We start from the raw sequence: 14412 nt of genomic DNA, 5'->3' as shown, positions 1-14412 counted from the left end.
TTCAAATCCACGAAATGTATTCAGGGATAGCTGTGTTGAGACAATAATATGGATTCATTCAGTTTTCCACATTTCAAAACTATAAGTTGATGTCTTCTTATTCCTGCTCCTTCCTCACCACCACCATCACCCCTTCAGTGTGTGTGTGTAAAATAAATTGTGGTCTCTGAGAGGTACTAGATAAATGGCAATAAGTTGTTAAAACAAATGCTGGGAAATATTTCTTTTGAAAAATTTCTTTGGGTGGGTGATAACTTTCATATATTAGAAATCAGTGCCTGCAACTCCAGAACCTATTGTGTTAGTGTTTATTGACCAGCTCCTCCCAAATCCTTTCATTTGTTATTTAATCTTTTGGCAGATTTAAGTGTTTGTATATTTGACTAAGTAGCAGTAGTTGTAGGATTTTTTGCCAGGAATGTTTGGCAAGTAGGTTGTTTCCTCCAAAACCTCATGCTGAAGTAAATTATTTAATGTACCAAAAGTTTTATATTGTATCAGACTGACATGATGACTTCTCTGCAATCCATTAGCTGTATTTTTATTTTTGGCTTTGTAAACTTTCGGCTTCAACAAACACAGTGATACAGATATATTTTCTTTGTTGAACGTGTGAAATGAATATAATTGATTCTATTTTGCATTATGTTATTACAGTAGTTTTGTCCAAGTCCAAGTCTAGCAGAATCAGTCATTCTGTAAGTCTGTAGTAAGAAACAGATAAGGCTTCCAGATGCTGTTGAACTGCAAGCCCTGTCACAGCTTATCATTAACCAGGGTGCTTGGGGCTGATGAGAGTTGGAATCAAATAATATCTAGACCAGGTCTGCACAACATATGGCCCGGGGCCACATGTGGCCTGCTAAAGGATTTTGGGCAGCCCAAAGGATGTGGAACAACTTCAAGGCTCCTCCACTGGTCTGCCTCCTCCTGAGGAGAGGGTCATGTGTGGGAAGAGGAGGCGGACAGGCAAATGCTTGCCCTGCAAGGCTCCTCCTCCACCCAGCTTTCTCCTGAGAAGGTCAGGCAGTGTACAAGAAAGAGAGGCAAATGCTTGCTCCTCAAGGCTCCTCTGTTGCTTGGCTTTCTCCCAAGGAGAAGTCCAGGTCGAGGAGGAGGACAAGCAAAGCTCTTCTGCCACTCGGCTTTCTCCTGAGGAGAGTGCCCACAGAGGAGGAGAAGAATGGAATATAATATAATATAATATAATATAATATAATATAATATAATATAATATAATTAGTATTTAATTAAAACCTATCTGTGGCCTAAAGCAGTTAGCATATTGTAATTTTGGCCCTTACCTACAACCAAGTTGTGCAAGTCTGATCTAAACTGTCACAGTTTCCCAACTCTTGAAGGAAGTTTTGTTGGCCTTAAATATTGTCAACAAAAAAACTTGGTTGGCCTTAACTATTGTTCTGTTCTACATTTGCCAGGAAGTTCTTCCTAATGGAATCTAATGGAATCTCTTTTCTTCTAGTTTGAATCCATTGCTCTGGGTCCTATTCTCTGGAGCTTTAGAAAATAAACCTGATCCATTTTCAGTATGACATCCTTTAAAATATTTAAACAGGGCTATCATATCACCTCTTAATCTTCTCTTCTCCTGTCTAAACATACCCACCTCCCTATGTCTCTCCTCATAGGGCATGGTTTCCAGACCTTTCCCCATTTTAGTTTCCCTCCTCTGGACACAATACAGATTGTCAACATCCTTTTTGAATTGTGGTGCCCAGAACTGTACACAGTATTCTAGGTTAGCCCTGACCAAAGCAGAATAGAGGGTATTGTTACTTTCCTTGATTTCTAGACACTATGGCCTGTTACAGACAGCCAAAATAAAGCTGCTTCGAGTCACAGTGGAGGTATGGAGTTTCAATGATGCATGCGTCCTAAGAGTCCAGAAGTTGCACCAAAGCCATGCTCCAGCCCTAAGGACTGGAGCGTGGCTTTGGTGTGGCTTCTGGACTCTTAGGGCGCATGCATAATTGAAACACCATACCTCCACTGTGACTTGAAGCAGCTTTATTTTGGCTGTCTGTAACAGGCCTATACTTCCATTGATGCATCCTAAAATCACATTGGCCTTTTTAGCTGCCGCATCACGTGGTTGATTCCTGTTCAACTTGTGGTCTACTAAGACTTCTATATCCTTTTTACATATACTGTTGTCAAACCAGGTGTCTCCCATCCTATATCAGTGCATTTTATTTTTTCTCCTTTAGTGTAGTAGTATCTTAAATTTCTCTGTATTGAAATTAATTTTGTTAGCTTTGGCCCAGCTTTCTATTCTATTACCGTCATTTTGAATTTTGATCCTGACCATTGAGGTATTAGGTACTCCTCCTAGTGTCATCTACAAATTTAATAAGCATGCCCTTTATTCCTTCATCCATTGATAATGATGAATAGCACTGGCTCCAAGACAGAACCCTGTGGGACCCCTTTGGTCACTGCTATCCAAGATGAAGAGGAGTCATTGCTGAGTGCCCTTTGGGTTTGGTTAGCCAATCAAGTACAAATCCATCTAACAGTAATTGAATTGTCTAGCCCACACTTTAATAGCTTTTCTGCAAGAAATCATGGGAACCTTGTCAATAGCCTTACTGAAATCCACCGCATTCCCTTCATTTACCAAGCTGGTAATATTGTGTGTGTGTGTGTGTGTGTGTGTATAGACCACACACACACACACACACACACACACACACACACACACACACACATATATATATGAGAATGAGATCAGATTACTCTGGCATGACATGCTTCTCAAAAACCCATGTTGACTTTATGTGAATAAGGAATTTCTAAATGCTGACAAACTCTGTTTAATTATCTGCTCAAGAACCTTTCTTGGTATTGATGTCAAGCTAACTAGACCGCAACAATAGCATGCCTGCCTCAGGTATCACCTGGTGTGGGGTATGGGGCTCCTGCAAAGGAGGTGCAGGGAGGCCGGGCTCAGCCTTGCTGAGGATGTGCACAACCCCCCCTCCTCACTGCGGCTTGGTTTTCCTCATTGGAAAACCTGGCTGCGGCAAGGAAGGGCAGGGTGTGTGTGCACGCTTGGCAAGACTGAACCTGGCCTCTCTGTATCTCCTTTGCAGGAGCCCCACCCCTTTTGCTTGCTATGGAAGGCATGTACATGCTTCTCCAGGCTCCTTGCCATGGCTCAATTCTCCTCTGAAGAAAGCCGAGCAACGGCAAGGAGGGGCGGGTGTGCGTGCTCTTTGGCCAGCTCTTTGCCATGGTGCACCACCCACCTCTCCTTACCGTTGCTCGGTTTTCCTCAGAGGAGAACTTGGACTTGACAAGGAGGGGTGAAGCATGTGCACTGCGCAGGTGCTCAGCCTGCCTCCTTGCTGCGGCCCAGTTCTCCCAAGGAAAATTCAGCTGCGGCAAAGAGCCGGGCCCACCCTCTGGGGTGTCACCCGGTATGGTTGAAACGCTGCACCTCCCCCAGTGATGCTGCTGGCTTTGGACATACCACCCAAAGCCCTTTTTATTGTTCTTTACCTCCCTAGTAAGCCTGAGCTTATTCTGCACTTTTGCTTTTCTGACTTTATCCCTACACGTGCTCGCTATTTGATTGAATTCCACTTTGGTGATTTGCCCCTTTTTTCCATTTCTTATACATGTTCCATTTAAAACTTAGTTTAGTTGAAAGTTCTTTAGTCATGCATCCTGGTTGCTTGAGAAACCTTACATTTTTCCTTCCCATGGGAACAGTTTGGAATTGTGAGTTCAGTATCTCCCTTTTGAGAAACTCCCATCCATATTGAACTCCCTTCTCTTTTAGTATTCCTGACCACAGGATCACCCCCAGTATTTCCCTAAGTTTACTGAAATCAGTTCTCCTAAAGTTTAGAATGCCTATCTGATTATGCTTGGTTTCCCCTTTCCACTGTGTAGCAAACTCCAGGAGAACATGATCACTCCCTCCTAAGGATCCTGCCACTTGCACCCCATTAACCAGGTCATCCCTGTTGGTTAAGATCAGATCTAAAATAGCTGATCCCCTTGTTGCCTCTTCCATCTTCTGGATAATGACATTTTTTGCCAGACAAGTGAGGCATTTGCTGGATCTTAAATTTTTGGCTGAGTTTAACTTCCAACAAATATCAGGATAGTTGAAATCACCTATGACTATTACGTCTCTCCTTTCTGAGTGTGTGGTCATCTGTTCTAGAAAGGCATCATCCAATTTCAGATATTCATCTTGCATGCTTTCGTTCAGGAAGTACATAAGGTGTTACTGTAGCCAGCATGACATGAATAGAACAGCATGGTGTAATACAGTTACCTGATTATAGATATTACTAAGGCTTTGGTGCTCCTGTTTGTTCAGTCCTTCAGTGATTCCCCCCCCCCCTTCCTATTGAATTTCCAGTGCTGCAGTTTTCTCTAAATAAACTGCTTACACATTAAAGGTGGTAACCTGAGAAAGCCAGTTCTTTTATTAATTAATAAACTATTTAAATTGCCTCCTTTTAAGGAAGAGCAGTGTATTTCCCACTTTAAACCATCTAAGATTAATTCCTTCCATTTTCTTGCTTTCTTATTATACCTCGATGTGCACTATATCTCCCTGTCTCTCTTTGTGACTTTTTCAATAGAAATCTTGAATGCCAAAACAGACTACATATTTCACACTGTTGATCTGAATATATTACTATTTAGCATTTTCTAAATGAGTCTGTTTGAAATTTGTTGAAGACTTAAGTATATATCCTTAATCAAGTATGCTATAATTAAATATCATGCTATGATTAGCAGGAAAAGAATATGAGCCTGTTTGGAGGCAGTGAATATGGTAAAGTTTTCAGATGCCTTTAAATGGTGATGTAGAGATATTTGTTTAGATTATTATATAAGCTTTTATATTGTGTCCTGTAAGATGTATCTTGTTTTATATGAAGGAGATACAGTGTTTCTAGACTTGGTGAATATTGATCAAAGAAAATTATGCCACTGAATACTGGTTGGCAATGTCTGGTTGCTTGCCTGTCCTGGGCATCCAAGGGGCAGTGGAAATTGCCAGTTGCAGTCTAGATCAGATAACTTCTTTTCCCTGTCCTATTCTTATGTATGAAAAAATTATATTCATATGAAACAATTATATTGTATTAGTATAGAAACTAGTACTGAGATAGGATTTGGATTTTATTCCAGGGGCTATGATTTCATTGGATTTTAGGTAAAAGTATTGGTGCGCTGGATTGCAGCTGTACTAATGAATATGCTTGGGTTTTTTTGGAAGCTAGAATGAGTGTTTCTCTACCAGATTTTTCTAGAGAATTTGTAAATGCTCTTTAAACTTGCTCTAAGGAATTTAAAAATAGTTCTCTGTGGAGAAAAATAGAGGAAGCATAAAACCAACGATAGTTTCACACAGATTGTCAGAAGGGGAGCTGTTTTAAAAAAATATGGGAAAATTTACTTTTGTGTAGTGGGAATATTCAGGTTGAGTGAGCTGCTGTAGTTACATGTCTTCAGAGGCCTATTCTCATGTGGAGATGGAAACACTAGCATTACTGCCAGTTGAAGTCAGTGGTAATTCTCTCACAGATTTTAATATAGTTGCAGACCTGTAGATCAAAATGTGGTGAAAGGAACTGAAGAGACCTCCTTTCATGGTGGTGATGGGGAGTCAGTGCAGAACTGCCAGAATCCAGATACTGGTAGCATAATGCACTTAAAGTACTCTACTGTGTTCAGTACTAAGAAAAATTAAGGTTATAAAAGGTGTCCAGTGTTGGCAGTTATCTGAGTTCTTTTCACTTATTTGACATAAAGCTGGAAGGCGGGAACAGATTTACCACTCAACAAATGTACTGCCTCCAAGTTCATGGCCTTCATCTTTTCCTTGCTTCCATGAGGAAGAGTAAAAGGCTTTTTTAAAAATGAAAGTTAATAGTTAAACGGAGATCCCGGAAGGGTGGAGAGTCCCTTTGGCTACAGATCTGCAAAGCTGGATTGAGGCCTCAATCTGTTGCTCTCTAGTAATTCTCTGAATCCTGTATGGGTTTTGGTTTTTTGAATTCTATTCAAGTTTCTATATGATATCTTCTCTCACTTACTAGTAAAGTGCATTTGCTAACTACGTTTATAGGAATTAGGAAATAAAAAAGGTTTCATCCGGATGCAATATCCAATTTTCTAAACCTAAACTAAACAAATTGTTTAACTACCCCGCCCCTGATGGTTTGCAGTCAGTATTTGTATGTATATGACACCAATTTGGAAATAATATTTGAAAACAGTTGAAAAATGTTGCAAAACATGTTTCTTACATGCTGACAAACCCTTGGAAGAAAAATCCTGGACTGAAGAGAATCTCATGGGATTGTTTTGCACAAAGAATAGCTTTTTCTGTTTCTCAGCTGAAATATTTTCTGTGCAAAAATGCTGATTTCTGTGCAGTAAATTGTGTAGTTAGGGAACTATTTTGCATCATTTGTCTCTGAAAATAATGGTTTTGCCACAGGAAAAGCCCTTTCTATGTGGAAAATGACATTTCTGTGGAGATATGTTTTCTTCTATGCAGAAAATGTTGTTTGTGGCACAGACAATGGTATTCTTTTTACTACACAACTGTGTGAATTTTGTGTGGAGCAATTCCCTGTTGCAGCATTTTCTGCACGGAAAATAATGTCTCTGCACAAAAATGCTGTTTTGTGTGCAAAAATTGTATGTGTGAATTTTGCTCAGAGTAACTCTTGAATTATTCTGAATTGTAACTTTTGAAGATTTTCTTGCAAAAATTAGAAAGTTGCTAAAATTACTTGTTGCTTCTTTTGAAAAGAAAATTAGCAAAATTTTTACATTCCTGACATATTCAATTTGCAACTGTTTATTCAGAATAGGTTCTCATTGAGTGGGTTAAGTGTGGCTTAGTCATAAATAAATGTGTGTTGGATTGTAGCTCAAGTTTATATTCTTACTATATTTACAACTGACATATTTCCCAAGGGTCTATTTCTGTCTCTTCAGGGAATGGAAGTTCTGTTCTATAAAGAGCTTATTCTCCCTGTAATTTTTGAGAGCCTGTCTATTAATTGAGTACTTCTATTCATCATTAGAAGATTTCAAGCTTTTATTAAAGATCACTCCAGCAGTAGAGGCATTCCACTTCAAAGAGAAAATGGTACTTCTCATTTATCCACTACCTATAATTGGCTGGTTTGTACTGTTACAAGTTGAAGCGCTGAGAAAGAGAATAATGGAGTCTCACCAGATTGGAATTATTAGGTTCCTGAAAATATCAGTATCTCTGTCCCAAAATAGCATGGTTTTTGTAATACGTGTTGATATGAAAGAAAGAATTTCCTTTTCCCCCCAAAGAATCTATACAGCTATAGGCATTTGGTAAGACCAAAGCCGTCTTTTGTAGGGTTGCCATACACCAATGATGTAGACCCAAGTCAGTTTACTTATTCTCAAGTTGGACTCAAATCACTTCAATGCCTTGACTTGGACTTGACTTGGCCATAAATGATGCACTTACTTGACTTGCAAATTGTATATTTTTGGTGACTGACTTGTTGGCCAGCTTCATCCAGAAACAGGAAACATGTTAGGCAATGGGCTTGAAGTCTACTCAGCCGCCTGTCCCTGCTGTGCATTAGAAGAGCCTTCTAAGGCTTTTCAAAAGCTTTAGAAGGCTCCTTCCACCACATGCCCATTGCTCAATGCCTTTTGTTGGTCCTCTTCAAGAAATGTGCCTTTGCTGACCCACACTATGGGGGCAAGGCATGCCTTCTGATGCACCTAGGGAAAGCTGTAGATATATCCTCTGATGTGCAGCGAGGACAGGCTGCTGAGTAGGCCTAAACCAGTTTTATCCTTGGAGAGAGAGGAGAACTGGCAGTATCTGCTGGACTGGACCTGATCCCCTACCCACTGCCATTCCCTTCTCCTTTTTTGTCATGTCTTTTTTTAGATTGTAAGCCTAAGAGCAGGAAACTATCTAATTAGCAGTCTGTAAGTTGCTCTGAGAGCCTTTGTGGCAGAAGAACAAGGTATAAATATTCTAAATGAATGAATGACTTGATGGCAGTAAACAACAGCAAAGGAATACCATTAATCACTGTCCAGTAATTTTCCTCACTGCTATGCACTACATGTGTGTGAGTGTGTGTGCATGCGCATGCGCACACGTGCAATAGAAGAGATTTGTGTTGGTGTTCACCATAGGATCCAGCCCATGGATTCCATATTTTCAATACGTAGAATATAATTTATCAGTCCTGTCTCATGACAGTGAATCTTCGAGGGAGTTCAGTTCAGGGGCTAATTGGCTCAGCTGACAGCTAATCGATTGAGGTTAATGGAAGCCTAATTAGAATATAAGGGCCTGCTATGATCTACTGCTATCTTTTTTAAAATGTCAAAGAGTAAAATACCACTTCATTATAAGACAGGATATTATTAACAAAGGTGCTTGTTATAAATGTTCCTTTCCCACCTCTTCTTGTTGCCTGCTGATATAAAGTACAGTTTTGTATGCTGAGTAGTTCCAGTGTGATGGAACAACTTGATTTGAAACAATTCCCTTTCTTAGTTATGATAGTATCATCAACTAAGGCTAGGCACAGCCAGCCCACACTATTACTGCTATATACATCAGAAACAACTAAAGATAACAATAACAAATATATAAAGAGCATTAATAACACTTTGTGTTCATGGGGTAGATTGAACACTATGGGATTTATTTTACAATATTGCATCTAAAGAATGTGTGGGAAGTGTGTGTGTGTGTGTGTGTGTAATTTTAGAAGGATTTTTGAAAGGGTTCATGCATATACAAAGTTAGTAGCAATGTTGTAGTTGTAGATTAAAAACCAGAGGGTCTTTCTGAAGGACTTTCTCTGGTCATAGGTATTTTGCACCTGTTGTTTTTCCTTTTCATGACACCATGCTACTCTCAGCTCCTCTGGCTCCAGCAACTCAGTTGTATTCTGTTTCCTAGCTATTCAACACTGCCAACCCCTGCCCACTAAATACTTTGGTAGCCTGTATCTTCGAAGTAGCATATCAGGTTGTTGGGCAGTTAAGATGGCAGGACTTCTTTTTATGGCAAAGAACTTGCTTAAACAAAACACTGAGGAGTGAAAGCATTCTGTATATGTTTTCATTCCTATATCTCTGCCATAACTGTGCAAGAAAGAGGTGTCATTCATAACAGCATAAGATCTGAATGAAGTTGTGTGTGATTGATTGAACAAGTGACCTTTTTAAACCTGTGGTCAAAACAGGGATTCAGTTCTGGGTTACAAAAGTTTTAAATTTGAGTCTGGTACACACAAGGGCTTTGTAAATCGAGAAACAAAAGAACTCACAAAAGTTACTAGCTTGCACTTTCTTTTTACTAGCCTACCAGGGCCTGGCAAAGGAGGGACAGAGAACTCCATCCCTCTTCCAGCTTGCATTTGTATTTTGTAGGTGGGTTGTTGTAGGGTGCCCCATATCTCCTCCTCCAGCTTGCATACCTACTTACATGGAGTTTTACAAATTCATTTGTATGAAGTTCCTTGTCACTAATGAAGACTACTATGTAAATTCTCCAGTACCACCCCTAGAAGATGTGGGACTACTACTCCCTTGACCATTGGCTGTGTTGTATGGTGTTGATGGAAACTGTAGTCTAATCAAAGCATGGAAAGTGACTTCTAAAAAGTCATTCATTCCATTTACTTGTTAGCATGTTTGAAAAGTAACCTGCTCCTGTTACTCTTCATGCATTCTTACTTGTTTATTTTAGCCTGTTTTGATTGTTTTTCTCTTTGTAATTTAAAATTTGATCTCATTTTACTGACATCTTAATATTTTAAAATGAGAAAGCAAATTTATTTTAACATGTTTTAGTAAATAACAATTGTCGAATTCTCATTATTTTACTAGAAATCCAGTGTTGGATGGATGCATATGCAGTAGTATTGTCCCCAAGGGAAGCAAATGCAAGTTTGTAATTCTGCTGCATTCTTGATTCCTTACTTAAAAAGCCACAGGCTAATTCTTCCTTTTATTTTTGAATTCCTTTGTGAAAAATAATAATGATCATAATTGTCAGCAATTAAAGGATAGGATGAGTGTAAGAGGTATTTAAAAAGAACATTGCTCTTTTTGGGACTTGATGTAATTGCTAGATGTCAAAAGCAGTTTAAACATTTGAAATGTTCCAGCTCATTTTCAAACAATATATTTTCTGCCACAGGCACTCTAGTGTTACTATAAAATTTAGTGATATATGAATAATAAATATATTATATAAAAAAATTGAAGTTACAAAATTCTCTTAATTTTTTTTTCATGTGAGGGGAAAAGGTGACACCAAACTTTCAGGAGGGGGAAGTGTTAATCTCAGGGGGACAGTTTTAGATATCTTCCACAGGACTCCACTGATTTAGTTCCATCTTAAAATTTTGTTTTTAAAAAAGTTGCAGAGACCAGTTTCTGTGGAAAATTATTATTTTAAATATCAATTTACTATAATACTGCAGGACGTAAGCATTCTTTTTGAAAATATGTTCCAACTTTCTTTCTTTCAGGGAGAAATATTTCTTCTAAGTCAGTGCCCATAGTGATGTGTCAGCGACTATCACAAGTTATTCTACATTTTCCCAGTTGCAGTCATACACAAACATGTGCTGATTTGGTTTGCAACATATTAAAATTCATTGAATCATATTTGGGCAGCAGTTTAAAAAGCAACGAGAGCTTCATGGGTGGTTTCCCATCACAGATTCAAATTGAACAAGTAGTAGTAGTAGTAGTTCCTCAGACAGACAACTATTCTGTGAAGAACTGTCCCATTTAACACTCATATTTCCAACCCACTTTTTATTTGAGTTATGGTTTGGTAGAACTTGGACCAGAACCATTGTCACCGTGCTAGAGTTTACCCTTAGAAAATATGAAATACTGTAAGTAAATGGTAAAGAGCTGAGTATACACTGCCACATGTCACTAAAACTCAACTTTTCAAAAGTAGTTCTTTGGCAGAACATTGGAGAAATGGTAAGTGTACAGAATTTGCTTCGGGACAGGAGACATTACCAGCTTAGAAGCCTGTTCCCTGAAAGGGAGAATAGGCTAATTCTATCAGCAAAAGTGCCCCTTTCCTCATTTTGCAATAAAGAACAGTACTCATTCAAACTGGCCTTGATATGTTACCATGCTGAAATTGTAAGAGATAATTCAGTGGCCCCCAAAGCATTCCTAAAATATTGTCTCAGCCTTTTAATTCTAAATGAGGTTGACATTTCTTTTGCATCGATATAATTTTATTTGCCTTATGATCTAATTGACTGTAATAAAGGCTTTTGGTTTGTTTCTTGTTAATCTGTAACAGAAATACTTTTATTAAACTTATTTATTTTCTTTTTTTCTAGATGAACACAATGATGTGCAAAAGAAGACCTTCACAAAATGGATAAATGCTCGCTTTTCAAAGGTGGGGATGGCTTGAAACTGAAGGGCACATACATTGAGCTACAACACGTAGTTTTTTCAGCTTATTAAAGGCTAAATAATTTTGTTTTGAATTACACTCTTCATAAATAATTGTATACAGAAAATTGTATATGAGGCCTTCTTTTTCCTTTCTCACTAAACAGCAACAGAATTGTTAAGCTTATGTCCCTTAAAAACAGGTATATGATTACTTTCATTCATATGAGTGGCAGTTCTGTATATCTGGAGAACCTGGTGTTGTAAAAGTATAGTTTAGATTCTGTATACCAGATCCAGATAGTCTTAAAACAGATTTAGAAATTTGCTCTTTAATATTTTTCAAAGTAGTAGCTGTGTTAGTCTGTTGCAGCATAAAAAAAATAAAGGTAGGGGGAGGAAAAAAAGGGGACCCAAGGCTTTAATATTGTTCTATATTTATCTGACAAAATGGATTGATATCCATGAAAGTTCATTCTAAAATAAAAATCAATTATTATAAAAAATTGCTGCTGGATCTGTTTTTTGTTCCCCCTCCCTTTCTTCTATTTATACATTTTAGTATGTTATGGTAGTATTTTCCTCTGCTTGATGAAAACATTCATTGAATTTCCACTCTGACCAAAACAGCTGCTAGTCCAAAGCCTTGTGGACAATTTCATAGTTACAGTACTATACTCCAGCAATCTCACAATTTAGATTTCTTGTTGTCCTACTTCTCCCTTCCCCAAAATGTATTGGGTTATATAATTTTAGGATATAAACATTATAGTCCCAGAGTGGAAAGGGAGAGAAGGAAGAAAGCAAATTTTAATCCTGCTACATGACAACAAATAGGGAATATTGTTGGTCACACCTGTAAAATCTGCCTCATTTGTTGAAATGCTAAGGTAGTCTGAAACTGATTCATACAGAGAGTGGGCTAATTCCCTTGATCATGATTCAGAGATGGGGAATCTGCGATCTGTTACATGTAATTGAAATACCACTCCCATTATTCCTGACCATTGGCCATGTTGGCTGTGGCTGGAGTCTATGATTCTATGATGGGAGCCTGTGTCCAGTAACGTGAGACTGTAACTGTTGCTTTTAAAGTGGTTTTAACTTGCTATATTTAATATGTTTTTATCTTGTTTAAATTATTTATGCTTTTAATCTGGAATTGTTTTAAATTGTTTATATTGTATGCCATGCTGAGATCTGGTGGGGATAGAAGTTTTTCAATAAATTGTTATCCACATATCATTAGTTCACTGCAAACAAGGCACACAAAACTTTTGGCCTTATGTGCTCCTCTTTGCCCCTCACATGTAAGAGGAGGAGATAGTTTTCATTTTAGAACCTGTTTTGTAGTTTTGTGTTGTATGTGCACTCAGTGTATTGTGGTTTATTTTAAAGGTTTTTGAAAGCCCCCCCCCCCCCCCCCATTAAACAGAACAGAAGTTGTGGTTTGTTTTAAAGTGAAAGTGACAGCTTGCCCGTGCCTTCCATTCATAGCTTGGGCAAGCCTGTTAGTCCAAAGCCTGACATTACTTAGTCATTATAATTTTAACAAGATAGCTTTGACTTCAACTCCCATAATCACCAGCCAGAAGATATGATCAGGCATGATATACACCACTAGATACTTTCTTATATATGGGACCAAAAGTGACTTTGGGAGACAGATGTACAATAGAAAAGTGCTGGGTGGGATTATGCAACCCCCATACTATTTCTTCAAAGCAGGTCAACCTTCCTACAGAAGCTTTGTGTGGAAGAAACAGATACTAGAGTTTTACATAATTTAAAAAGCAGATGTGACAGTGCCCCCCCCCCCCCCTCTCTCTCTCTCTCTCTCTCTCTCTCTCTCTATATATATATATATATATATATATGCCCTATATATATGTGGTGGGAAGAAAGAGAAAAAGGGAGGGAGGGAGGGGATTTGCATTAATTTTGTTAATAGAGCTGTAGAGTTATGAAACCATGATGATTTTGATGAAGTATTAAAACTCAGTCACTGGCTGTTTCTACTTCTTTGGAATCCTAATTGTTCAATTTTTGAGTGTATACATTAAAGGAAAATAGCACTGTCTGTATTGTAATGTATAATAAAAAAAAGGGTTTGTGCTTTTGTCTGTCTAAGGTATAGTTCTGAGCCCATGAGACCTGGCATGCATATTGAGATCTTAAGGGTGGCCACCTGGGTGTTACTTGCCTTTTGAAACTCATGAACTAATCTTAATCATTTTAAATGCATGTATATTTGGAACTGTAGTACCTTCTCTGTCACTAGATGGCAGACATGACTAACCAATGCATAGTTGTGCAGTTGAAACAGTTCCATGGCTGACAGAAGTAATCAAAGTGACAAAGATGTAAGGAATTCCTCCAGGGATGCACTCTGCCAATCAGGGTGCCTAAGGCCATGATTTCATGCAAGAGGATTGAGGACTGCATCAATTGTTACATAAGTACTGACTCATTATGTAAATCCCCATTGATTTAATGGGTCCACTCTAGTTGGGACTGACATTATGGTCAGGACAACATGTGCAGTTCTGATCACTGACTAAGTAGTTTATCACATTCAGCTTAGAACGGCCCCTGAGCGTTCTTAAAGGGACTGTTTTGGGGACGGGAGGTGGCGGGAAACGCTGTATATCACACAGCGAGAACGCCGCCGCCGAACGTTCCCCTTCCGTTCTGGAAGCGTTCTGGAGGGCCGATTTTTGAGAATGCTTGAGAAAGCGTTCCCGAAAATCAGCCCCGGGGAACGCTTCCAGAACGGAAGGGGAATGCTTGGCAGCGGTGGCGGCGGCGTTCTTGCTGTGCAATATACAGCGTTCCCCGCCGCCTCTCATCCCCAGAACGGTCCCTTTAAGAACGTTCAGGGGCTGTTCTAAGCTGAATGCAATAAACTCCTAACTCTGCTTTAAAGATTTGACATGCAGATCTAAGGGCTAT

At 38.8% G+C, this 14412-nt stretch overlaps 1 protein-coding gene across 3 annotated transcripts in view; it reads left to right on the top strand.

Annotated features, from left to right (window-relative positions):
• The window catches only part of UTRN (utrophin), a 446595-nt gene that overhangs the window by 45296 nt on the left and 386887 nt on the right, over positions 1 to 14412 (top strand). For all 3 annotated transcript variants that reach the window (XM_089530248.1, XM_089530249.1, XM_089530250.1), the window contains exon 3: positions 11403 to 11464. In XM_089530248.1, the coding sequence (XP_089386374.1) occupies positions 11403 to 11464 (62 nt within the window). The remainder of the gene's footprint in view (positions 1 to 11402; positions 11465 to 14412) is intronic.

Source organism: Sceloporus occidentalis, unplaced genomic scaffold (genome assembly GCF_023333645.1).
Source record: "Sceloporus occidentalis isolate IW3139 unplaced genomic scaffold, rSceOcc1.0.p SCAF_6, whole genome shotgun sequence".
NCBI classification, from domain to species: Eukaryota; Metazoa; Chordata; class Lepidosauria; order Squamata; family Phrynosomatidae; genus Sceloporus; species Sceloporus occidentalis.
This window is presented reverse-complemented; position numbering and strand designations above follow the sequence as displayed.